The sequence below is a fragment of the Lemur catta genome, chromosome 6, assembly GCF_020740605.2.
Source record: "Lemur catta isolate mLemCat1 chromosome 6, mLemCat1.pri, whole genome shotgun sequence".
Taxonomy (NCBI): domain Eukaryota; kingdom Metazoa; phylum Chordata; class Mammalia; order Primates; family Lemuridae; genus Lemur; species Lemur catta.
The window spans coordinates 7622697-7650502 of record NC_059133.1 but is presented as its reverse complement, the minus strand read 5'-3'; the positions used below and the strand labels follow the sequence as shown (position 1 = coordinate 7650502).

Sequence of the window (27806 nt, the reverse complement as noted above, 5' to 3'; positions counted from 1 at the left end):
CATTTTACAGATAAGGGGAGTGAGGCCCAGGGGGATTAAGTAATTTACCTAAGGTAATCTCACTAACAAGAGGTAGAACAGGATTTGGACCCAAGCGTTCTGATTCTAGAACCTGGGCTCCTTACTTTACTTCTTCAGGATCTTCTGGAAGCCTGCTCTGCTGAGGTGATAGGCATGGAGTGTGATCACCTGGGCTCATTCTCTGGTGAGACAGAAAAAAGGGCTAAGGAAAATGGATGGTTCAGACCAGGGTCAAAGGAGTTGAGATGACCAACTTCAGTAAACCAAATTTAATCTAGGAACTTGATCTCAAAATAAATCATAACCACAGATCAGCAACAATAATAATTACATTGATAAAATACAAATAATAATAGTTAAGAGCACTGAGTGTATTACTATGTGTCAGGCCCTGTGTTAAATTATTGACATGCTTTTAACTAATTTAATCCTTTAAAAAAAAAGCCCTGTGAGGATGGTGCAACTATTATCTCCATTTTGCCGATGAGAAAACTAAGCATTAGACCTTTAAAATTTGTCTTCTGTCATACAGCTCAAAAGTGGTGGAACTAGAATTTATACCCAGGTCTCTGTTACTCTAAAGTGGGGGCACTTCACAGTATGCGTGCAATACGTCTCTCTACAGGGAAAAAAAGGGAGGGCCAAGGCCCACTGTAAGATAAACTATGAGAAAACGATTAAATATAACAAATTAATTTTATTTCAGAGAAGAGGGAAATTGTAATTCAATAAATCTGAACACTTCAAAGAAATAATAATTAATGAAAGCATTTGCTATTATCCAAAAATAATTTTGAAATATAAATCAATAGCCCTCTTAAGTCAACTATATACAGATAACTATATACATTATATCCCATAAGGGATATAATGCAAACTTTTTCATTAAAAAACTTCTTCCTTCATGAAAACAAAAATGTAAGTCTATGAAAGCTAACACATTTGTTCTTTAATAAATTTCTGATTCAAGTTTCCTATGGAGAGCACAGTAAAAGGCCTATGTATTCAGTTTTTATATATACATATACATACAAACACATGCACACACATATATGTATACAGTAAATATGTATATTGTGTATATATACATCTATTTATACACAGATCTATATATACACATATGCACAGTTCTAGTTCAAAGAAGGCTTATCTAATTAAACTTTTTTCATCTCTAAAACTAAAGTTCAGTTATCTGAAAAATCTGTCTCATCTCTCCCAGAAGTTAAAACTCTGAACTCTGTTTATCTAAAACCTGACCAAGTTCCCTACTCAAATAATGGAATTTACCCTGTATCACTATTATCTTGGTTATTGTAACCACCTGATTGTAGGTATGTATTGTTTTATACACTGCATAACCCTCTCCTGCTAACTCTGACAATGTTTACAAGAAGGGGAAAAAAGACCAAAGGAGTAAACTCTGAATTATGGCACCCAACATATACTTCATTTTATTTTGTAATTTATCTGGTTAGCTGTGTAGATTTACAGTGATCCTTCTCAGAATTTCAACTACAAAGAAAAGGCTGTTTATATGAAGTTTCCATTTCCTTAGTCTATCTTAATTCCTCTTAATTCTAAGCACTCTAAATAGAATGCCTTTACATTTCCAGACTTTAGGATTATTCATTTTAGAAGAAATCATTTCAAACTCACTTCCAGTAAATACCATAGAGCCATATGTTCTGTGTTCACTGCAGAAGTTACCCAAATCAGGAGAATATTTCAGAGGCTATATAAATTTAATGCACAACCACACTCCCTAAAAAATATCTAAAATAAATGATTATTTTCACAGATAGTACTAGTCTAGGAAGATTCAAGAGAATAGGAATTTGACATAATCTCTGTCACTGTACATCCCTATTTATGTTTCCTTCCACTTCCCAAGTCAATAAAAACTAAACAAAAATACCTATTTGCACACAAGCTTAAGTCTTTATACCTTTACAGTTATTAAATTCCACAAATTTAATATGTCATGTTTCTAATTGGGTCTATGTGAACAACCTATATATACATGAACAGATGTCTTTAAAGCTGATGGATGGTGAATCAACTGAGTTGCCTGCCAGGAAAGAATTAGAATAGAAAGAAAAGAAACCAAATCATAAAGTAAAAAATCCTAGGTTTTTCCACTCTCCATGAAAATAATCAGGTTTTTTTATCTGCCTCAAACAAAAGCCTCAATTGCTATTTGAATAACTGGCTACTTGGGAAATCAAAGCCAAGGAGTGACCTTAATAATATTTCTGCCCTGCAAGACCATGGAAGCATCTTGATGGCATTAAAAGGGTAATGCTCAAGAACTGGACACATCAAACAGCAGGGTCAATCAGGACTGGAAAGAAAAAGGAATAAGAAGTGAAGTTTTCTCAAGCCCAGCTATGTGGCTTCCACTGGGCATTAGTCCTGGATTTCATGGGAAAGGGAAATGTGCAGTTTGGTATGCTGCTCCTACCTATCCATTTATTGATTACCCCAAGGCTTCTAAAATCAGGAGGTAAAGTTAAAAAGAAGCAAGAAAAAATATGGAGGGGATTAGTACGGGAATGACAGGATAGCAAAAATAACCAAAACTCCTCCTCCTCCACAGCATCCTTTGCTCAGTAAATCCTCTCACAGAAGTTTCTCAGACTGTAGCAACATTCCATTAACTTGGTCCTAACTGAAGAACACTGACAAGTATTTTTTCTCATGAAACTTTTAATCAAATGACAACTGAATCTGGCCACAGCTTTTCAGAACATTTATTAGAAAAGGCTCCTAAACAAACTTGTTGGCAAATAAGGGAAATGCTCTTTGACTAGGAATTATAAGCTATTCAAAAAACTGCTGTGTTAGAAAATTAATGATGTTTATATGCTTGAGGAGACCTAAAGGCAAACAAAAATACTCCTCAAAAATCTTTTCTCTTTCCCTACTCAGATATTTGGCTCTAACCTATGGAGGCTCTCACACTTCAGAGGAGGAAACTGTTACCCAAAAACAATCAACTGAAAGACTGGTCTGGCTGGAACCAAGTTTGAAAGCATCAGTTTTCAGGACAATTAAAAGTATCCTTCACACTAAAATAAAACATTAAAATATTTTATTTCCAATATACTAGAAAGTAAATTACTAGATGCCATTTCTAGCATTCCTAAAATAAAACTAATACTAGAGGATTTCTACATTTTAATTAGATTGCATGATGCTTATTTAGATGATTTAGAATAAGGAGTATTTGAGTTTATCTCCTCAAGAATCACAACTTACCTCATTCTCAATAACAGGCAGAACAACTAGGCAGAATCAACAAGGATATATAAGACTTGAACAACACTATCAACCAAATAGAACAAACACATATAGAACACTCCACCCAGCAACAGCAGAATACAAATTCTTCCCAAGCACACATGTAGCATTCCCAAGGACGGATCATTTACTAGATGTACAAGTTTCAGTACATCTAAAAGGATTAAAATCATTCTCTGATCCCAATGGAATTATTAACAAATTACAAATGAACAACAGAAGGAAATCTGGGAAATTTCTAAATATGTAGAAATTAAACAACATTTTTTCTTTCTTTTCTTTCTTTCTCTTTTTTTTTTGTGGAGACAGGGGTCTCACTCTGTTGCCTGGGCTACACAGTGCAGTGGCGTCACCATAGCTCACTGCAACCTCAAACTCCTGGGCTCAAACAATCCTCCTACCTTAGCCCCCCGCCCCCCCAGTAGGAGTAGCTGGGACTACAGGCGTGTGCCACCACACCCGACTGATTTTTCTATTTTGTAGAGACGGGGTCTCGCTCTTGCTCATGCTGGTTTCAACTCCCGGCCACAAGCAATCCTCCTGCCTCGGCCTCCCAAAATGCTAGGACACAGCTGGTCCAACACATTCTTAGTCATAGGGTCAAAAGAGAAATAATGAAGGAAATTAGAAAGTATTTTAAACTAACAATTCACCAAAATTTATGGGATATAGTTAAAACAGTGCTTAAAGGGAAATTCATAGATTTGAATGCCAATATTAGAAAAGAAGAAAGATCTCAAGTACATCCTGTAAGCTTTCACTTTTAGAAGCTAGAAAAAGAGCAAATTAAACCCAAGGCGAGTAGAAGAAAGGAAATTAAAGTGATAAACAATGATACAGAAAACAGAAAAACAACAGAGAAAAATCAGCGGAATCAAAAGTTTGTTGTTTGAACAGAACAAAAACTGACAAGCTTTACTTACACTGACCAAGAAAAGAGAGAAAACAGATGTCAAACCCAGAAATGCAAAAGGAGACATTACCACAAACTCTACAGAAATTAAAGGATTGTGAGGAATACTAGAAACAAGTTTATGTCAACAAATTAGATAACTTAGATGAAATGAGCAAACTCCTAGAAAGGCATAAATTATTGAAATTGACTCAAGAAAAAACAGAAAATCCCAACAGAACTATAACAAGTAAAGAGATTGAAATAGTAATCAACAATTTTCCCACAAAGAAAAGTCCAGGTCCAGAGGCTTCACTTACAAATTTCTCCAAATACTTAAGAAAAGAATTAACACCAATCTTTCACAAACTCTTCTAGAAAACAGAGTAGGGAACACTTCCCAACTCATTTTATGAAGCTAGTATTATAGTCTGATAATAAACCCAGACAAAGACATCCCAACAAAACTACACACCAGTATCTCTTATGAATATAGATGCAAGAATCCTTGACAAAATACTAGTAAATAGAAGCCAGGACTGGACCCAAATCTTCTTTATCCAGATCCTTGTATTCTCTGACTCCAGTGATTCTTAACCCTTGCTTCACAATAAAACCACCTGGGAAGGTTGTTTTTTTTATTTACTGGGAAGGCTGGGGGTTTTTTTGTTTTTGTTTTTAAACAGGGTCTTACTCTGTTGCAAGTATTGTGGTGTGCTCATAGCTCAATGCAACCTCAGCCTCCTGGGCTCAAGAGATCCTCTTGTCTCAGCCCCTTGAGTGGCTGGGACTGTAAGTGAGAGCCATCACACCCAGCTCATTTTTCTATTTTTTGTAGAGATGGAGTCTTACTCTTGTTCAGACTGTTCTTAAACTCCTGACCTCACTTGATCCTCCCACCTTGGCCTCCCAAAGTTCTAGGATTACAGGCATGAGCCACTGTGCCTAACCTGGGAAGGTTTTTAATTGGTCTGGAATAGGGCCTGGACATTGATGTTTTTTAAAAGCTTAGCAGATGATTCTAATGGCTACCCTATTCTAATTCTAACGGCTACCCTATTTAATGCCACTTTGGCCTAACTTAAACTCACTTATATTAGGAAATTAAACATGCTCCATTCATGTTCATGATGTCCAATTATAGATCATGTCAAGTAAATAGTGCAAAGCAGGTTTAATTTACCCAGTAAACAATAAGTAGACTTTCTTCTGATGCTCCCAATGAACTGTTTTAAAGCACATCAACTTTTAAGGGACATTGAACAATGGTTCATGGGAGAAACAAACATCAAATAAGTACTAATAATGTGAAGAGTACTTTCAAAGAAAATATTAATAGACACTACTTTCCAACTAAGGGGTTTGATTATTTCCATGATCCTATTCATGCATTCAAACATCTTTTTTACTTTCAAAGGCAGGGCTAGGTATTAAACATACAATCTAAAAAAGACATGGTTCTCATTCTTAGGAGCTCTTAAGTCTGATGGAAAAAAAGGATTCAAAATAAATAATTACAATGCTATAAAAAAGATATTAATGTCTGTAATACAGACTTTTACTTAAAAAGACATAGGAAGTAGAACTTTCCTAGCACACATGCCAAAAGTGGGCCTGACCTACTACTAAGAGTTCTTGACAAATTCAAGTCTTATCTGGCCTTATGTGTGACATGTATGTATGTATAAATACTAAAAAAGAGATGTTGCTTTCTTAAAAAGAAAAATATTAAAATAGTTATGTATTTTTAGGTGTTATGAGAGCACAAAGGTGGTACTGCCCAACACTGGAAGTCAGAGAGAAAGAGAAACAAGATCCTTTCTATGCAGGGTACAACTAGTGAACATAAAAACTGGGCCTTAAAGAAATTTTATCTTCATGATCAGTTTCTACTAAAGTTTCAAGCAATTTCCTGATATCATTCCCCCAAAGTAATACTTCTCGGGGCCCCTACTTATTGTACGCTCTCATAAGTCTTTCCTGATATAGCCTAGAAAGACATAAAAGAAAGACGTCTCTTGTGTTCCTTAATTTGGTTCCACTGCCTCTGTTGCTTTCTGGTTCTTGATCCCTACCTTGTCTTACAGCATCTCATGAAATTTCCTCTACTGCTTCTTATATATAATTTTCTTAAACTTTCTAAACACTAAGTTTCTCTAGTCCTTTTCACAATTAATTTTCTTCCCTCAACTTGGGAAACCAGCCTAAATGGGTTAGCACAGTGTACACTGCACCAAAAACATATCCCTGGCTTGTTTTTAATATAAACAACAGCATTTTAAAGATCCAATATATTCTACAATTAGCCCTACCCTTAACCAGAAAGGGTTTACTGTCAACTGATTATGATTTCTGGGGAAGGAGGTGACCGCTGCATTTGGGGTTGGTTATATAAATATTTTATAAGTTTCAAGTGAATGCAATACACCTATAGAATTGGTGTATTCTATAGGTGTATTCCCCCTTTAAGGGGAGACCAAAGGATATCAGAGAAAGAATCAAAAGACACAGATTCCTAGTTTGCTTGCTACCTAATCAAGCCACTTCTTTTAGCCTCAATTTTCTCACTATAAAACAATTTGGAAAACTAATCCCTGCCCTTTGAAGCTCAGAAAAACAAAAAACAACACAATGTACATGAAAAGTGCTTTGTAAAACTATACTACAGATTATAAATGTTTCACCAGAGGCGTTTACATTAGACAGATTTTCTCTAAGGCAAAAGTAAGAACAGCTTATAATCTGATACTATACCTCCAATAAAATATTTTATTCTGCATAGTATTATAAAAAATCTTATATCAAAACATCCTTATTTAAAATCACATCTGAAGTTGTTCTTGGTAGGGTAGGTAGACGAGATGAAAGGAGGGGAAAGAAAAGGGGAAGGGGAAGGGGAAAGGAAACTACTGTCTTTTTTTTTTCTTTCTTTTTGAGACAGAGTCTCACTCTGTTGCCCAGGCTAGAGTGCTGTGGCATCAGCCTAGCTCACAGCAACCTCAAACTCCTGGGCTCAAGTGATCTCCTGCCTCAGCTTCCCAAGTAGCTGGGGGTACAGGCATGCACCACCATGCCCGGGTAATTTTTTTTTTTCTTTTTCTATTTTTAGTAGAGAGGTCTTACTCTTGCTCAGACTGGTCTCAAACTCCTGAGCTCAAGTGATCCACCCCCCTCGGCTTCCCAAAGTGCTAGGATTATAGGCATGAGCCACTGTGCCTGGCCACTATTGTCCTTTAGAAGGCAGTTCAGGAACATGTAGTCAGTGAAGCATGCTCTGGTAATTATAAAGAGCAAGACTCAGAGAAAGGCAGAAGAATAAGCACCCATTTATTATTAAAATTAAATATGCAGTGAGTGTTCAAAGCAAGCTCCCAAAATTCTATGCTGTCAAATACAGAAGCAGTGGTTGAAGGACCCAAAAAGGTCCATTTATTTTTATTTATTTTTTTTTTTTTGAGACAGGGTCTCACTCTGTTGCCTGGGGTAGAGTGCCGTGGCGTCAGCCTCACTCACAGCAAACTCCTGGGCTCAAGCAATCTTCCTGCCTCAGCCTCCCAAGTAGCTGGGACTACAGGCACGCGCCACCATGACCGGCTAATTTTTTGTATATGTATTTTTAGTTGTCCATATAATTTCTTTCTATTTTTAGTAGAGATGGGGTCTCGCCCTTGCTCAGGCTGGTCTCGAACTCCTGAGCTCAAATGATCCACCTGCCTCGGCCTCCCAGAGTGCTAGGATTATAGGCATGAGCCACTGCACCTGGCCCCCCATTTATCTTTTAACAGAGAAAGAAATTCAAATTCAAAATTAAGACAAAAAGGGAGAAGTGGAAGTGAGAAAAGAAAAGTAAATTCTCACTGGGATCCTACTGATCCACCATCTAAAAATCATATGACTAAATGCAATATGGTATCCTAGATGGGATGCTGGAATAGAAAAAGAACATTAGTGGGAAAACAGATGAAATCCAAATAAAGTTGGGATAAGGGATATTCAACCTGTAATAGCAAAAAATGATAAGTATTTTCCATTTAATCTGAATACTGTCAAGGATAAAGGTGTAACTTTAGATGAAGTACCCTTCTGGGTTAGTAAATCTGGGCTACTTATATATCTAACCTAGTAACTTACAAAGGATAAGCTTATGAAAATCTAACTTAAGCTATTAAAATATGCAAAGTTAAAGGTCTCTGTATTGTGTAATAATACTTATAAAGTGCATGCATCATCTTATTTAATTCTCACAACAAAACTATGTGAAAGATACTTTTTTTTTTTTGAGACAAGGTCTTGCTTTGTCACCCAGGCTGGAGTGCAGTGGTGTCATCATGGGTCACTGCAACCTCAAACTCATGGGCTTAAGCAATCCTCCTGCCTCAACCTCCTAAGTAGCTGGGACTATAGGCATGCACCACCACACCTGGCTAACTTTTAAATTTTTTTGTAAAGACAGGGGTCTCATTATGTTGCCCAGGCTGATCTCAAACTCCCGGCTTCAAGCGATCTTCCTGCCTCAGCCTTCCAAAGTACTGGGATTACAGGTGTGAGCGATTTTCCCCGGCCTGGAAGATACTATTATAATATCATTTTGTAGATGAGGAAATTGAGTTTTAGGGAGATTAAGCAACTTGCCCAAGCTGATAGAGTAAGTAAAAGGTAGAGCAGAAACTGGAACTTAGCTCTGCCTGAATGTAGAGCCCAACCCCTTAACCACTACAATATGCTGCACCTCTCTTCTTTTGTAAAACATACCAGTCCTCTATGCATTGTTTTAAAATGAAACTGTATTAATAGCGCTATTAGCATGATGTCACTGAGAAAAAAATAACTATATACTTACCAACTAGGAGAAAGTCCAGGTGATTTCAGTGAATAGTATGTGACATGTACAGTACATGATATATTAGAACTCTACAATCTAAAAAGCCTGCTTATATAAGAAACAATGGTGATATAGCACCTCTTGTATTTTCCTGAATAGAGCTGGAACCCATTCTACTAAGTCAAGTATCCCAAGAATGGAAAAATAAGTACTACATGTACTCACCATCAAATTGGTTTCACTGATCATCACCTAAGAGCACATTTAGGAATAACATTAATCGGGTGTATGCATATACAACAAGTGCGATGTGCACTGTCTAGGGGATGGACACACTTGAAGCTCTGACGGGGGGCGGGGGGGGGCAAGGGCAATATACATAACCTAAACTTTTGTACCCCCATAATATGCTGAAATAAAAAAAATAAATAATAAAAAATAAAAAGCCTGCTTATAGTCAAATTCCAAAAGGTATAGAGATTCTAACAGGATAAAGGTAGTTACATCTAAAGTTCAATCAAAGGAGCTCCTCTAAGAGACAGAAAGATGCAAGGGTAATTCACAGGCCTACTTCTCATCTGGCTCTCAACGTGGGAACATCCACTCCACAAAGGCAGAATGCTACTACTTCCTGATACAACTTCCTTTCTGCATTCTGCCAGTTCTCTGGTACTAGGAAGAGTCTCAGTTGGTTCAATAATTCATTTTATTGAATTAATATTTACCATGCACCTATTGTATATGCTAGGTGATAAAACAATAACATGGATTGATGAGGTCTCTGACCTCACAGAGCATATGTTCTAGTGGAGGAAACACAATAAATAAATTGTATATATTATAATTTCAGGTGGTACATTATGTGAAGAAAAATACAGTAGAATAAGAAAACAGAGTGACTAGGGAGTGGGGTGGTAATTTTAGATAGAGTCCATAGAGAATGCCTTTTCAGGAGATACATGACTCTTATATAGAAACCTAAATAACATGATAAGCCATGGAAATGATCTGGACAAAGAGTGTTCCAGATGTCAGAAATAGTAAGTGCAAAGGCACTGAGAAAAGGCTTGTCTTGAGAAGAAAACTAAATATAAGAAGTGAGAAATCTAATATTTTAATATGTTGAATTTCTACCTTATGCACTCACTGAGTTAGATGTACTACTACAGTGGCTCTCTTTATCTCAATAGCTATTTGAGGTAGGTACTACCTGTCTTATAGATGAAGAAACTGAGGTTCAAAAAGGTTAACTGACTGCACAGCTAGTTAAGACGTAGAGCCGAACATAGGTTACCTTAATACCAAAGTCTATGCTTTTTCTACTGCATCACATTTAATGCCAAAGTCATATCAAAAATATTAATAACTATATATAAGTATATAAGTAAGTAAACCAAACTCTTTCCCACATCCTCAAAAATCTGGGGCTCACCATTTCATTTTGGGCAGGTGCCTCTCCTCCTTGATGTGATCTCCTTCTATAATTGCAACAGACAGATCTCAAACTGCCAACTACTTCTACATCATTACAGTCTCTTTCCTGAGGATCTATAAGGCAATGCTCAAATAACTCCATCACATAAGATCTGGGCATAGCATGTACTTGCCTGAGATGCCTGAATGGGGTGGGGATAAATTGGGAACAATCCCTTCCAAAATTAAAGGCACCAGGAACAGCACTTTCCCTGTCACATTAGTTCTGCACGTTCACTTAGAAAATGTGGGCAGCCTTGAATCTCATTTGCTAATCCCTGCTGGTATCACTGGTGCTGACATTCTGCACCCAACTTTGTTGAAGGCAGGTGACAGGTGAGCAGATTCAAAACTTGGAGTAGGGTAGTCATTCCACAGCAAGCCATAAAAGACAAAAAAAAAATTTTCTGAAAACTAGATTAGCATACTTAAGCTTTCCATATCTTTATAATATGGACTTGAAAAATACATAGCATGGTAGAATAATCATGACAAAGCATGAGGGAGGCCTATATCCTGATATAAATTCTGTAAACATTAATACTTGGAATGTTAGTTTTTTTCTAGTAAGGTATTTAAAGCTGTCATGATATGCTTTTCCTACTCAGCTTCTCGATATTTTTTAAATTGTCAGTGTTTGTACTAATTAATGACATTTCATTTAACTGACATTTTGGGGAAAAAATAATAAAGTAAATTTCGATTAAAATAATTTTTTTACCTTAGAAAAATATTTTCTAGGGGATGGATTAGGGAGCATAGAGGTGATTAGAAATTTAGCCACTGTGGTGGCACACACCTGTAGTCCCAGCTTCTTGGGAGGCTAAGGTGGGAGGATCGCTTGAGCTCAGGAGTTCAAGACCAGCCTGGGCAATATAGTAAGATGCCATCTCCAAAAATAAATAAACATATAATAGATAAAAAAATCAGAAAGTTGACCATATGGGACACACACACAGAGAGAGAGAGAGAGAGAGAGAGAGAGAGAGAGAGAGAGAGAGAGAGAGAGAGAGAAACAATCTGAAAGTTCTTCAAATGTTAATGTATAAAGTTCTCGGGGGGGGGGGGGGGGGGGGGGGGGGCTGGGTGCAGTGGCTCACGCCTATAATCCTAGAACTCTGGGAGGCCAAGGCGGGTGGATCGTTTGAGATCAGGAGTTCGAGACCAGCCTGAGCAAGAGCGAGACTCCCATCTCTACTAAAAATAGAAAGAAATTATATGAACAACTAAAAAATATATATACAGAAAAAATTAGCTAGGCATGATGGTGCATGCCTGTAGTCCCAGCTACTCGGGAGGCTGAGGCAGAAGGATCGCTTGAGCCCAGGAGTTTGAGGTTGCTGTGAGCTAGGCTGACGCCACAGCACTCACTCTAGCCGGGCAACAGAGTGAGACTCTGTCTCAATTAAAAAAAAGAAAGTTTGGCCGGGCACGGTGGCTCATGCCTGTAATCCTAGCACTCTGGGAGGCCGAGGTGGGTGGATTGCTTGAGCTCAGGAGTTCAAGACCAGCCTGAGCAAGAGCGAGACTCCGTCTCTACTAAAAAAAATAGAAAGAAATTAACTGGCCAACTAAAAATATATATAGAAAAAGTTAGCTGGGCATGGTGGTGCATGTCTGTAGTCCCAGCTACTCGGGAGGCTGAGGCAGGAGGATCGTTTAAGCCCAGGAGTTTGAGGTTGCTGTGACCTAGGCTGATGCCAAGGCACTCACTCTAGCCCAGGCAACAAAGCGAGACTCTGTCTCAAAAAAAAAAAAAAAAAGTTCTCTATGGGTATTTAAAGAAAAAATACAATAATTTCTCACCCTTAAGTCCTAGGTGATATAAAATTTTAGCTATTTGACTCAAAAAAATTAAAGGAAGATTTAAAAATAAATTTTGACAAAGGTTGCAGAAAAATTTGTCTTCTCCGTGGAAGAATGAAATCTGCAAAATTAAACTCTATGCAGTAAGGGTAAAAGCTACAAGTCTATCAGCTGAAACTGTTGGAAAAGGTTAAAATTCCAAGATCAAATACATAAAGGAGAGGCCAGTCTATTATAATAGAGGAGCTCATTTACCTACTATGGGATTTTCCCACTCCTCATCCGCCAGGTTTAATAAAGACATCTCAAAAGCAAAGGTATGTGTAACCATAGGGGAGTTCATGTTGTTATAAGAACTACAACTTTGTATTTCCTGAAGTTTGTGTGGTCAGATTTGCAAGTGGAACATTTCATTACTACAGGTTTTGCACAAATTTTACGAAACAAGTCTGCATTAAGTTAAAGCAGAACTGAAATTAATGCCTTTTCTGGTCATTTCAGAAATGACTTCCTATCACAAAATCCTTCTTTTTATTTGGATATTTGGTTCCTTCAACACATATGGGTTGACGGGACATTCTAGCTCAAAAGCTGAAAGTATTACTAGAATGCAAAGTGATCAAAGAATTACCCTGTTACTACATACCACAGTTTTCTAGAATAATTTTGAGTGACGCAGAGTATACCACATCTATCAGCAGAATGCTTATTTTTAAAATGTCCCTAATACTAGCTTGTCCCTCCCACATTTTCAAATTATCCCAGTATTAATATCCCTCCCTAAGACATCTCATTCCAGTAGTTTTTAAAAAATGAATTAGACTTGTTTGACACACTGTATGACACACAACAATCAAGACCCCTTTTCCTCTGACTCTTCTGCTTCTCCTGGGCATGAAAACAGCCAGAACTACAGCAACAGCTGGGGATCATTAAACTGACAGAAATAGCTTAGGAGACTCCAACGGTGTGTGAGTGGGGGAAGGAGAGGCTAAGTATCAGATTAAAAAAATTGAAAGAGCAACAGGCAAGTGGGGGTGGGGGTAGGTGAAGCCTAAGGTGTGCATCGCACCTAAATTTCCTTTACACAGCTAAGGATATGCACTGAAGCAAATAAAGGAAGAGGTGACTGCGGCCTAATTTGCCTAGCCCCCCATCTATTCTTGGATGGAAGGTTTAGTCAAGCCTAAAAATATGGGTCTGAATGAAGGCAGGCTGGGGGTGAGAAGGCAGAGGAGTTGTGGAATCTCAAAGGCTAGCCCTGGGGCATCTCCAGCCTGAAGGAATCACTTAGAGGAGGTGAGTCAGTTTGGGGGCTATATTGACAGTAAACATTAACTCCAAGATGAGGTATGAGTAAGGGCTGTGAGAATATATGCCGACCCCTAAGTGGACTTAGAGACTAACCCAGTCCCAAGGCATCCCCTCAACTGGGGAGGACCAAATGCTACATGTAAAGCAGGCTCTTGGGGCTGTTGTTATTAAAGCACAGCCACGCCTCCCCATGGTAGCTTTTGAACCTGGCAGGCCTCCAAAAGTCTGTGCAGGAATGTGCCATTTCCCTGGCCCACTGCCCAAGTGTGTTCAGCACATACCTGAATGCCCTAGAGGAGCTTTATTCAGATCACCCCAAGCGAGTGAACTTGCAGATCCTGATCTATGCCTTTAAGTTTGGTTAGTCCCAGGATCCTGGGGTACCTTCTTCATCCCCACACTTGCTAGGTTGTCTATTCAGTATCATCAAGGCCTCTCCCACCAAGGCATTTTCTTTATAACTAATCTTACAGGACTGCAGTTTCAGAGGGTTCCCCACCTGCAAGCCTGAACAGGAAATGATTCGATTGCAGATATTAAGAATGCAACTTTCTTTGGCAAGAGTGTTTTGTAACTGTGAGATTGCATGAACTTCAGCTAAACATTTTATTTGATGAATCTAATGATTTACTAGATCTTAGATTTACTAGAAAAAGTTCCAGGCTGATGCCTGGTCTCAACAAAAAGCAACCCCATACTACCCTCTTCTTGAATAGCTTGCTTCTTTTCTAACCACAAATGTGGCAGGAAAATATGTTCATGCATATTTCCAAACTATGCCACTTTTATCTAAATAACTTGGTTTTCTATAATGAGTCCAAAAACCCCACAATAACTGGCTCATTCTGAATACTTTAAGTTAGTATTAAGACGGGTAGAGAGTATACAAAAATAAATCCACCAGAGAGGAGACTAACAAATGAGGGTAAACTTTTTAAAAAACATATATCACACACAGTTCATTTTGAGGCTAAATATCTAAGGTCAGGGTATACACTAAACAAACTATTTGACTATAATCACCTCTCAGTGTGTGCAGCCTAGGTGAGTGCAATTGTATCAATGCATCTCTCATCACCCTTTAACAGAGTACATACTTTACCTAAAATTTAAACATTAATGTCATAAATATTTATAATTAATCACTTACTAAGTGCATGCCTTGGTACCAGGTACAAGATAGGAAATGAGAAAGAAAATAACACTATACATTTACTTTACAAAGCTACATTCACACATATGATCTCTTTTCACCCTATGAGTTGGGACTACAGACATTATACCCACTATGCAATGAGAGGAACTGGTTTGCCAAGCTTAGAGCAACTTAGCCAAGTTCACCATTGGCAAGATCAAACCAAGAACTTCAGGTTCTTGACTACCAGCTCAATTCTGGGACACTAGCTGTCTACCACAAAAAGGCTTCTGCCCTCAAGGAATTAATCTCTGATACCTAATGCCTTGGCCAGTGTTTCTCAGATATACCAAGTTTCTTCCCAGTGTATCTCACCAACTCCTGGTCCAACATTATATTCTGAATATAATTCAGGATAATTACAGAAAAAGGTTATTTATTAATATTACTAATGATTAACAGAGGTGAGTTCCTTCTGAAGGCTAGAATTATTGAGACTGAATAAAACTGATTTAGGACAGCACTAAAAATATAATCTATCACTGGGATAAACACCTCATTTTGCTTATGGGCCTGACACTGCCCTCTAGTGCCAGGAAGCACAGAAGCACAGTGATCATCAGCAAACTAATGCATATGAAATATTTACTACATATAAAAAGACTTTGCTAGACACTTTGGACAAAAAAGAGAGAAAAGGTAAAATCTGTCACACATACGCAAGTATAAAAATTACAGAAACCCCTCAAAGGAATCTATCTGTAATCAGTGGCAGTGTTAAAACTGCTTTAAGAGTTTGCAGATAATAAATTACTAGAGTTCAAAAAGGATCAGGTAAGTTTCATAGGGGCAGGAGCACATAAGCAATCTGAAGGACTTAATAACTCAAGATGAACAACATGAGCCAAGGGGTGGAGGTAGGAAATATTATGAGAGGTAGGAAATATTATTAAGAACACAACCAACACTCTCCAATTTAGCTGGAGCATTAAGTTTGTGAAAGAGAGTAACAGAAGGAAAGCTGGCTAAGGTCAGACTGTGAAGAGTCTAGAACTGTGCTATCAGACATGGCAGCCACTAGTCACATATGCTATTTAAATTTAGTTAAAATCAAATAAAATTAGTGGTACGTATCTGTAGTTCCAGCTACAGGCAGAAGGATCAGTTGAGCCCAGGAATTTGAATCCAGCCTAAGCAACATAGTGAGACTCTGTCTCTTAAATAAATTAAATTAAAAACTCAGTTTCTTAATCACTTCAGCCACATTTCAAGTCTCAAAATCTGCATTTGGCTGGTGGCTACCATATTGGACAGTATAGATCTAATACTGGTCAGTGCTGTATCTGAAGGTTGTACAAAACCATGAACACCAATCTTTCAAGATGGCTCACTTCTCCCAAAAAAACAATCAAGCAGATTTGATCCTTGCCAAAGTCTACTAGTAAAGAAAATAAAACTACAAAAAAAGACAAGATAGATTATTAGGAATTTATCTATAATAATAAAACACAAGACTAAGAAGAATCATTTTCACTGCTATCTTTTGGTATGTCAAGGAAGAACTATCTTTGTCCCTCAAACACCTGCTTTGCCCCAAAAGGAGTAACATCAGATATCCTTTATATTCTTACCATATAATGCACAATCTATTTCTCTTGTGCAGTTTACAAAATGACAGCAAGTTTTTAAAAATATGTGTATTTATTTATTGAAGACATAATTTAAATCCTCTCAAGATACAGAAGACAATACCAAATTCTAAATATAAGGTTCTACGCACACTCTAAAACCATAAACGTATACAGTCAATTGCTCGGGGTAGTTATCTAAAATTACCACACTGATCCTAATGACAAGTCTGCATTTCTATTTCCTGTAGGTTTTTGCACTGAATGCAAAGATATTCTTAATGATCAGACTGGGAATCTGGAACATTACAATCCTCTGGATACAAAAAGTCAAAGGTAGCAGCCCAAAGACTGAAGGTCGTGAGCCATACTATCTCTCTGCCTTTCAAATAATCTTCCCTCTATATTGGCACAGTGTTTCTTTGACATTAGTCCAGAACACTTCTAGATATTCAAAGAAAATCAACTGCCTCTCGACCAGTTCTTAAAACTGTTCTCTTTGCAAACTGGACACAGATTCGATTTCCTCTTTGGCGTGTCCATTCATTGCCGACTCCACATGCTCAAATCATCCTGCCAAATGTTAGTAAAGTGCCAAAGAGATCTTGAAAACTCAAAGCAAATGTCCGTTTGTTAAAAAGTAGCATTTATGTAATAAACATTATAGACTGTATATAAATTCTGATAGTAGATAATTAAGGTTTCCAAGCTAAGAGAAGAAAATATTGATAATTCTTTTCTGTTCACATTTTAGAGAATTTAGATAAAGTCCCTACCCTCTTTTTTTTCATAACCCAGAACTCTTCTGAAAGAATTTTCCTGCAGAACTCAAATGTGTCCATTCTACTCCCAAAGGATATTTTTTTCAGCAGTTTAAGACTATGAAAGAAGACTGTTGACAAATGAAAACTCCTTTAAGATTGATAAGTCCAGTCCAAATTGTTCACCATAACAAAAACTAAGATGCAATACTAGTACAAAGCCTTCCAAGTATTATTTTACTTTAAATTATGATGTCTTAGTATTATGAAACTTTAGAGGTTATCTACCCACTTTCAGTATTTGACAGACAAAAGAAACTGAGGTCATCAAGAGCTATTTATTTGTATAGTATGTATGGCTGGAGTATATTTTACTGATAAACATTGAATTTGAGCCACATAAAGAGGTAGAAACCCATCTTATTAAAGTTTTTTCTTCCTTTATTCCACAATCTAGGCTTGGGTATATGAACTGCGCATGAGGGAAGGAAAGGAATAAGAAAGTCAAACACTATCACTATCAGGTCATGAAATGTACCCTTACAGTACTATGCCCAGTTATCTATCTGTTGGGTGCTCAAGAAACTTTAAAATAAATCCTGGGAGAATAAACTATCCAAAGTCAAAGCCTGGATGGCTACAGAGAAATAGGAAGGCGATAAAAGACAGTAGTTAAGTTCAGGAGGAAACAAAAACATGCAAATACCAAAGGGATAAATACTCTAACCTTCCCGCAAACTGTGATAAGGGGTCAGGCACACTGCTGAGTAGCTGTCCTTTCCCGGCTTCAGGACAATCCACGAGAGTGGCAGAATCCTGCAGGTGGGCTGATGAATCTTGGTCTTCTCCTCTAGCATGCTAGAGGAGATGTGAGATTCCAAAGGCCAATGTTGCAATAAACCAGTCTTCCTTCCCTCACTCCTTAAAGATGCCATTTATTATTTGCTCAAGATCTCATTAGCATTGCTCTTTAGGTTAAAGTGGCCACTTTATTTCTGCAGTGCAAAGGGTTGCAAGAACAGCTAGATCCCAAGTTTACTTAGGGAGTGGGGCATTAAAAGCAGTGACAGCAGAAGGTCAGAATCAGTAAGTCTCCTGGCAAAACATTTCTTCCTGTCAGCACTGGGCCTCAACACAGACACCTCCTTCCTCTACCCAAATGCCAAAAAGCAGGACTGGGACAGTTTCAATGTGTAGAGCTGGAAATGAAGAGGGTTCCCTTGGAGAAAATGCTCGTAGCAACCAATCAACCTCATTCACCCAAAATAGTAAACAGTTGGTTTCTCTGCTCAGAACCAAAAGGCTGCTGCCAGACAAGTAGTATCACATGACCAAGTTCCCTCTTCTCTACCCTGCCTTCCCTCCCTTCTTGTGCAAAACCTGCACCAAAATGGAACAAGGAGCTATAACACAGCACTATTTTATTTTCCTTGACATTTGTTTTTAAAATGTTTATAGATGAACGATACCAAATTGGGGGGTGAGGGAAGGTACCAAAGGAAAAACTCAGGAAGAATTTACTTTGAAAAAAGCTGTATCACATCAATGAGATGGGAACCATAAACATAATGGTTAATTGGCAAATGTGCTCAATGAATGAACAAACAAATGGATAGATACTTCTTAGCAATTTGCAAACACTTTGCTGATAAAAATCCCTAAAAGAAGATACAGCTCAGTACATATTTAATCTTTTCATTTAGAAAGAAAACAAAGGCGCTTAAGATGCTAGCTAGTGTCACAGATAACATATTGGGACAATAGTGGTAGTTCACCAAAAATTTGGGATTCATACCCTTATCTTACCTCACTCTTTGATTATACTCCTTAGATGTCATTAGTCTCATCATTCAAATCACTGGGTAGGCAATCAGGACAGCTATACCCACAGACTGAACTGAAAAATCTACCCAGCTGATTATAGAAACTGCCACCATGACACTCAGTGGGCATTTCCACGCAAGGGGAAGGGGAAACACGGTAAGTCTGGCAGCACAGCTGGAGCCAGATGTGCCACCATATTCTTCTCCCTACAAGTTTCCTCAGCATTTGAAAGCTGAGCAAGGAATGCAGTGCAGAGAAATGGAAGTAGAAACTTCTACGATCAATTTGTTCCTAGGAAACTAGGTGGAGTATTAGAATCAAATGTGTCACCATCATCTGCCATGACCCCTGCTCAAAGGGCCAACTAGGGGCTTTGAGAGTAGAGTCCCTCATTCTCATCCACCCCACACATTGTAAATTGCTCAATAAATATTTGTAACAAGGAAAGGAAAGAAAAAGAAAAAACTTACATCAGAAACTCTTAATTTCAGCAACACCTTTTTCCAACAAGAACATGTGGAGATGACTAGTTGGCTAGTGTCAGAATACAAATACTATTATAGTACTAATAAATAATTTGCTATTGAAGATGAGGAGCAATTTGAACTCTCAGACATTATGGGGGGATACAAAATGATAATGTTACTTTGAAAAACCATTTGGAAGTTAAACTTACACTTACCATACAACCCAGTAATCCTATTCCTATTTACCCAAGGGAAGTGAAAACGTGTCCACATAAAAAGCTCTATGTGAGTGTTCACAGCAGCTTTATTTGTAATTGCCAAAAACTAGAAACAACCCAAATGTCCTTCAACTTGTGAATGGAATAAAAATTATGGTACATCCATACAGTGGAATACTTTAGCAACTAAAAATCCCCTACAAACTATTGCTACAGGCAACACCACTGGTGAACCTCAAAGGCATTATGCTAAGTGAAAGAAGCCAGACACAAAAGGCCACATACTCTATGACTGCAGTTATAGGAAATTCAGGAAAAGGCAAAACTATACAGACATAAACCAGATCAGTGGTTTCCAGAAGTTGGGAACGGGAAAGGAGACTGTCTACAAATATTCTATAGATCTCGACTGTGGTGGTGGTTTACCTTTTACCAAAGGTCACTGAACTGTACCCCTAAGAAGGGTGACTGTTACTGCATATAAACGACCTTAATTTTTTAAAAAAGCAGATTACAAAATAGTACACAACAGAATGGAATTGTAGTTAAGAATAAAGGCTCTCGAACTGATTGCCTGGGTTCAAATCTTTGCTCTACCAGGTACTAGCTATGTAACTTTGAGATATTTAGCATCTCGATGCCTCCATTTCCTCATCTGTCAAGTGCGAATAACAGTATTCATCTCAGAAATGCTGTAATAAATGAGTTAATATATGTAAAGCATTTAGAATAGTACCCATTCTATAAGCATTCAGTAAATTCAAGCTGTTGTCATCACACCATTATGTAACACATACATATACAATCTCTATATATGCACTGAAAAGAATAGATGGATGGTCATCACCTGGGTGGTGGGAATAGAATGATTTTATTTTCTCTTTCTCCCTTTTGTTTATCTATTATCTTCTAAATTTTCTTTCTTTCTTTCTTCCTTTCTTTTATTTGTTTATTTTTTGAGACAGAGTCTCGCTCTGTTGCCCAGGCTGGAGTGCAGTGGCATCATCATAATTCACCGCAACCTCAAACTCCTGAGCTCAAGCAATCCTCCTGCCTCAGCCTCTTGAGCAGCTGGGACTACAGGCATGCACCACACCCAGCTAATTTTTCTATTTTTTGTAAAGATGGGGTCTTGCTGTTCCTCAGGCTGGTCTCGAACTCCTGACCTCAAGTGATTCTCTGGCCTCAATCTCCCACAGTGCTAGGATTACAGGTGTGAGCCACTGTGCCCAGCCTAAATTTTCTAAACTGTCTATATTAAAGAACTATTGCCTTTATAGTAAGTAAAAAAAAAAAAAAAAATTTTTTTTTTCTCAAAAAACAATGAAGGAAAGGACACTAGGCTAGGAATCAGAAGTCCTGGTTTTCAGCTATGTTGCTAATCTCTACAAAGGAGTGGCTAGAGCAGATAGGGTGTCCTTTATCTACTCTAAAATGCCTCTCTAAGATTAATGGTGGGATTAGGCAAGCTATATTCTTTATTTTGTTTCATTTTTCTGTGGATATTTAGCATCTACCTAGCAAGCACCAGGCATTTTAGACACAGAGAGATGAAACACCTAAGTCCCCGTCTTCATGGAGTTGATAACACAGGCTGTTCAAAGAAACAGAGACAGACTTGTACCCACTTACACAATGCATCAGCATAAGTGCTCTGATGGGAACACAGAAGAGGAGACCTGGCTGGGTTCGAAGGAGTCAGAGAAGGCCTTCAGGAGAAGACACCTGAGCCAAGTCCAGAAACAGTTTTTTGTCTTTTTTTAAAGCCAAACCAAAAAGATGGGAAGGCATTCTAACCAAAGGGAGGGGAATGTACAAAGGCAAAAGTTGTGAAAATAATAATTACTTGGGGAATGGAGGACAGAGAGAAGGAGAAATCAAGAAAGGTCATTTTGACAACAGTCTGGAGAGGAAGAGGAACAAGACTAGCAGCAGGGAGGCTGAATAGGAAGAGAGAAGCAAGAATTCAGAATACTGATAATCTCCAGAAATCACACGGGACAATAAATGTTTTATCTATTATAAAAGGCTACATATGTCACAAATAAACCTGATAAATATTAAAGATGTACTTTACTATATTTAGAAATATAGCATATACTTACAAAATATTACAAACAATGTCAGTATACTTCTATTTTCCATGGTTAATTGTACATACCTGTTCATTTAATAAATATTTATTGAGTGTGTGTTATGCATATGGTAGGTGCTAGGAGAGACGGGAAACACAGGCAGTAGGCAGATGAACCACCAAAGCCACTGAGAGAACCAGATCGCTTTTTGTCTGTCCAAGACCTATCTAGATCTTCTTCCCCTCAAAAGTAGGATAGAGGCAGTGTGATAGAGTGGCTGAGAATCTGTACTTGGAATCAGACAGACTTTGTTGAAATTTTGGCTCTTATCACCTACCACCAGTCTGGCTTCTGGTAAGGTACTTAACCTTTCTGAGCTTTCATTTCCTTACCTGAAAATGGGGATGATACCATCAAATTCATATGGTGTTAGGATGAATTTAATGAGACGATCAATCAATAGTCAGTGTGTCAGATATATAGAAAATGTTCAATCATCCCTTTTATTATTGTTTAATTTTGATTTTTCACTTTTAAGACAGCCTATGATCTCTCACAACACAGACAAAAATACACGCAGGGTAGAGAAAAGGGGGAGCAAGGTACAAAAAAGATCTGCTTAACATTACTAAATTCACATTTTAGGGAATTCACAATCATTTTCTTGTAAAGATGTCATGCTTGGAACTTACATTCCTTTAGGATTTCTCAAACTGTTAATATCTGCCTACATTACATGACCTAGTATATTAAATAAAAACCATCACCCAAAATAGGGAGCCAGTCACAATCTCTCCCAGCATTCCTTGTTCTGATTCTCTAATACTGAGTCATTAAAAGAGCAGAGACAACGCAGAGTACTGATAAGTAGTCTGAACACAAAACTGTGGCATGGAGTTGCCAGAGCACACTGTGGACTGACCATTTACTGCAAGCAGAACTTTCTAAAACAGAAACACCATGATGAAAGGAGAGTTTCACTGGCTGTGCCTTTGAAGTAATCATGTCTTCCAAGAGAAAAGAGGCACAGCAATTAATACCTTTCTCTAGCCAAAAAACATTATTGAATAAATTTTTTAAAATGCTGCCTCCCTATAATTATTAATATACACTAAAAATGTTTTAACTGTCTTTTTAAAAATTTCTTACAAATGACTTTGAAAGCTTTTGAAGGCAGATGTAAAATGCAAATAGAAAATGTCTTCTCTGTGACTCCAAGCCTTAAAGGCCAAATTAACTTTACTCAAACTTTCCCCATAAATTTCCCTTTGCACTGAAACCATGTGTGTGTGACACTTCAACTCAAAAACCAGAACTTAAGAACCAGAGGAAACTTGGATAGGATTTTCGAGTACAATTTTTTATACTTAGTAAAGTAGAAGTCTATGCCTACAAACAGAAAGAATACCATACTTCACACATCACTTTCTTTTATTGGTAGTTTACAATCTCCTTTAATTTACAGTCTTCTGTAGATTAATTACCATGCTTCCAGGGAACCCTAAGATCTTTTTCCCTACCTAGTGCCACAGAGGACACCTATTTGCTACCCTTGTCCACTCTGCCCTGCTGGCTCACACATCCTGCATCAATGCACAAAGAAGCCAGCAGCTAGTGAAGCTTCTGAACAACCTGTGCATCCCAGCTCTGCTCCATTCTGCTTTACTGGCCTCCAGGCTGTCCTGTGTGTTAGCAAGAAGAGCCTAAAAGAACTACAAAGGCAGGTTGTAGGCACCTCCTTTCGGTTCAGGAGCACTAAGATAACATTGCTAGAAATTCTGTTCATTTGTGCATCACCATAACTGCTTGTGATAGCCCCACAACACTGTGCCACCATTTACTCTTTTTTAAGTGGTTCAGACATCACCAGCCAATCAATTTCTCCACATTACAAACTGTCAACAAAATTAGAAATACACAGTCTGAGAAAAAACTATCAGATGATGTCAAACTATGTTTCTGCTGGCTCCTTCTCACTACCTGCTTGTCTTTGATTCTTCATGTCTTTCAAAGCGGAAGGCTACCAGAGCTTCTCCATCACAAGGCCGTCTCTCTTCAGTTACCTCCTCTGCAGCAAGCAAAGGCACTGCATATTCATTCTTCTACAAATCCACCAGGGCTATGTGTTTTGCTTCATAGGCATCAATCCTCTAGCATCCTCTAGCTCCCGTGATACACACAAGGACAGGACAAACAGGAGAGCCAATTATCTACTGAAAATCTGAAGGAAGTTTTAGCCTATTAAGATAATGAGTTGATTGAGCTCAAAAGGTATACCATACTTAGAGTCAATTCCAATTTGGTATGCTTCATAATGTTTTTTAAAAAGAGTGGAGGCCAGGCAAGGTGGCTCACACCTAGCACTCTGGAAGGCTGAGGTAGGAGGATCACTTCAGCTCAGGAGTTTGAGACCAGCCTGAACAACAGCAAGACCCAATCTTTACAAAAAATAGAAAAATTAGCCAGGCTTAGTGGCATGCACCTGTAGTTCCAGCTATTCAGGAGGCTGAGGCTGGAGAATGGCTTGGGCCCAGGGGTTCCAGGCTGCAGTGAGCTATGATGACACCACTGCACTCCAGCCCAGCAACAGAGCAAAACTCTGTCTCAAAACAAACAAAAAAACAAATGTGTGGGGTGTCCTTCATCACATATACTAACTTGAGATTCTGATAAAATTCAACAAATAATCTTTATCAAGACTGCCCTGTGCGGTGGTTCACGTCTATAATCCTAGCACTCTGGGAGGCCAAGGTGGGCGGATCGTTTGAGCTCAGGAGTTCGAAACCAGCCCGAGCAAGAGTGAAACACTGTCTCTACTAAAAAATAGAAAGAAATTAGTTGGACAACTAAAAATATATAGAAAAAATTAGCTGGGCATGGTGGCGTATGCCTGTAGTCCCAGCTACTTGGGAGGCTGAGGCAGAAGGATCGCTTGAGCCTAGGAGTTTGAGGTTGCTGTGAGCTAGGCTGCACCACGGCACTCTAGCCCAGGCAACAGAGTGAGACTCTGTCTTTAAAAAAAAAAAAAAAAAGGACTGAAATTCCCTAGGCTATGGCTGGTTCTAGACATGTCAATATATCAGCCTTTTTGTTAAGAAACAGTAACTTTTCTGATTAATAAAGCTACATAAATGGTGAGGAACAATTTAAAATTACCTCTCTCATATTTTTATGAAAATAAGAAAGAACTGAAAATTATTTTCTGAATCCAGATCTTATAAACTTCACCCCCATACATTCAAGCAATCAAAATGACAACAGGCAAAGTAGTCAAATATATAAGTGAGAGCCTAGAAAAGAGTTTGACCAAACAATCCTCAACTTAGAATCACAAGTTAAAATGTGTGACAAAGGACATGCCACTCTTTTTTAAATTATGAAACATTCCAAATAGGAATGGACTCTCTGAGCATAGTATCTTTTAGGAAACTCAGTCCTGCCACCTGTTTATGTCCATCATCTTACAAACCTGGCTGAAAGCTTCCTATTCCAAGAAATCTCCCCTCATTAACCTCAAAACACTGTTCACACCACTTGTTGTACCTTCAGTATAAAATTTTCTCTTATTTTATAGCATAATGACCATATCTATCTCCAACTGAATGCTAAACTCTTTGAAGAAAAGGATTAGCATCATGTTTCTTACCTTTTTTGCCACAAAATAAAAAGGGCTCTATCCAATGGATATTCAATAAACATTATCAGACACTCACAGCATCTAGTCCACTGTCTTTCAACTAGCAGATTCTCAGTGATTATTGAATTCCTAGTAATTTTATTTATCATCATTGCCAGATCCCAGACAAAGGAAGTAGAGAGATCAAATGCAAATTAGTCCCTGGTACTGATAAGGTCTACACTGCAATTACCTATATTTATGTCAAAATAAAGTTTAAAAATTGTCAATGAGTCTTAGTCATCCTCTTTGATACTGTATCTAATCAACAGACTATACAGTTTAATAGTCAGGTGCTTTGAAGTCAAAGGTTTGAACCCTAACTTTGGCATTTATCAGCCAGCTTCCAGTTTCTCTCAAAGTAAAGCCTTACTTAATTTGAAGGATTGTGTTGGAGTTATTAATAAATGAGGTAACTATTTAAAGTACCTAATATAAGAAAGGCAGTATATATGGTAGCTATTCTGTCAAACTATGTTAAACTATGATTAATGCTATGATTTGAATGTGTCCCCTCCAAAATTCAGGTGTTATTAATGTGACAGAATTAAGAGGTGGGGCCTTTAAAAGGTGATTGGGCCATGAGGGCTCCTCCCTCATGAATGAGATTAAAGCCCTTATAAAAGAGGTTTCACACAGCTTTTGGATGGCTTGCCCTTCTTCTGCCATGTGAGGACAAAGTGTTCCTCCTCTCAGAGGATGCAGCCCGCGCAAGACAACCAAACTTGCCAGTGCCTTGATTGTAGCCTATAGAACTATGAGAAATAAATTTCTGTTCTTTATAAATTACCCAATCTCAAATATTTTGTAGTAGCAGCACAGACTAAAATGTTTATAAAGAAAAATTACTCATAATATAGATTATGTTATTACATTAAATTGCATAAGGCATCAATTCTCTAGTAAAATGTGGTATACAAAATATAATCTCTTCTGGGATGTGATCTCCTTCCTACTGTGGTAAAGTTCCCCAGAAAAATTATCTATGCAGCAAGGTAATTTACCAAGGATTCTAGGGAAGAAGGTTTTACACAGATATATTTCCCACTATAACTCAGTTTTATGCAAATTTACACATTAATAGACTCCAAATGCCCAGTGTTTCACTATTAAGGAACTGCTGTATTTGTCCCCAGATATCTAACAATCTTTGTCTCATTGGCATTTCAAGGAGATGTGGCTTCTTCAGTGCCCAAAGAGGTTGAGTTTTCATGCAGCTTATTTCCACCAACCTGTTAAGCATCCTAATGAAGGTCCTGATTGGAAAGATATTAGAATAACCATGAGCTATCAATTCATACCCATTATACCAGCAGAAAATTTAAAATAGCTTATAACACCTATATCTGGTAGAGAGGTGGGGAAAAGGTATTCTCCTTCATGGCTGGTAGAAATGTGAAGTGTTAGTCTTTTAAAAAGCAATTTGGAGGCAAGGTGGCACATGCCTATAGTCAGTCCCAGCTACCAGGGAGGCTGAGGTGGGTGAATCACTTGAGCCCAGGAGTTGGGGGCCAGCTTGGGCAATATAGGGACAGACCCCTGTAAAAAAAAAAAGGGGGGGGGGAGGGGGCAACTAGGCAGCAGCATCTATTGGATTGAAACGTACATATTTCCCAAACTCATCAGTTCCATTCCTAGGAATATATCCACAGAATATACACATCAATAGATAAAACATATATAAAAAGGATGTTTACTGAAGCATTTTTTATATAGGGGGGAAAAAAAGAAAAAAGGAAAAGAAAAGAATACCCAGCAACAGGGGAATGTCTGAATACATTATAGTACATACAAGCCATAAAGTAGTATGCAGCCATTAAAAAAAGAATTAATTTGAGCTACATCAGATGATATGCAGGGATTCCATTAAGTAACATTGAGGGAGAAAAGCAAAAGGTAAAAAGTGCATATAATATGATCTCATTTAAAAACAATTCAATGGCAAAAAAAAAAAAGCACTGTGTTGGTGTATACATATCTATCTGTATGGGATTATGTTGAGTACAGAGAAAAATATAGAAGAATATTCCCTGGACTTGGTTTGGGGGTACAGACATACCAATGTGAGGGGAATGAGGGAAAAGAAGGGGAGGGACTGCTAAGTGAAAAAGGATAAAAAAGGACTACATTAAAAAATAAGGATGCAAATTTTCAGATTTATGCATCTATGTAGAATTCTGCATATAATAGACAGATTTATGTATAAAGGTTTCTTAAGCAAAATTTTAAAATAACAATCCCCCAAATGGGGAGTGATGAATCATAACATTAAATCATTTAATTATCTCATTCTGATTGCATTTATCCACTGCTACCTTTTTTTTTTTTTTTTTTTTTTTTTTGAGACTCGCTCTGTTGCCCAGGCTACAGTGCAGTGGTGTCATCATAGCTCAC

General features: G+C 37.9%; 1 protein-coding gene across 6 annotated transcripts in view; it reads right to left on the bottom strand.

Moving 5' to 3' along the window:
- Positions 1-27806, bottom strand: part of MRTFA (myocardin related transcription factor A) — a 181449-nt gene that overhangs the window by 47470 nt on the left and 106173 nt on the right. The window contains exon 1 of one of the 6 annotated variants that reach the window (XM_045554842.1): positions 23717-23910. The exons of the other annotated variants lie outside the window; for them this stretch is intronic. Coding sequence (XP_045410798.1) covers positions 23717-23738 — 22 coding nt within the window. The 5' untranslated portion in view covers positions 23739-23910. Of the gene's footprint in view, positions 1-23716; positions 23911-27806 lie in introns of those variants that run through there. 6 annotated transcript variants of the gene reach the window in all.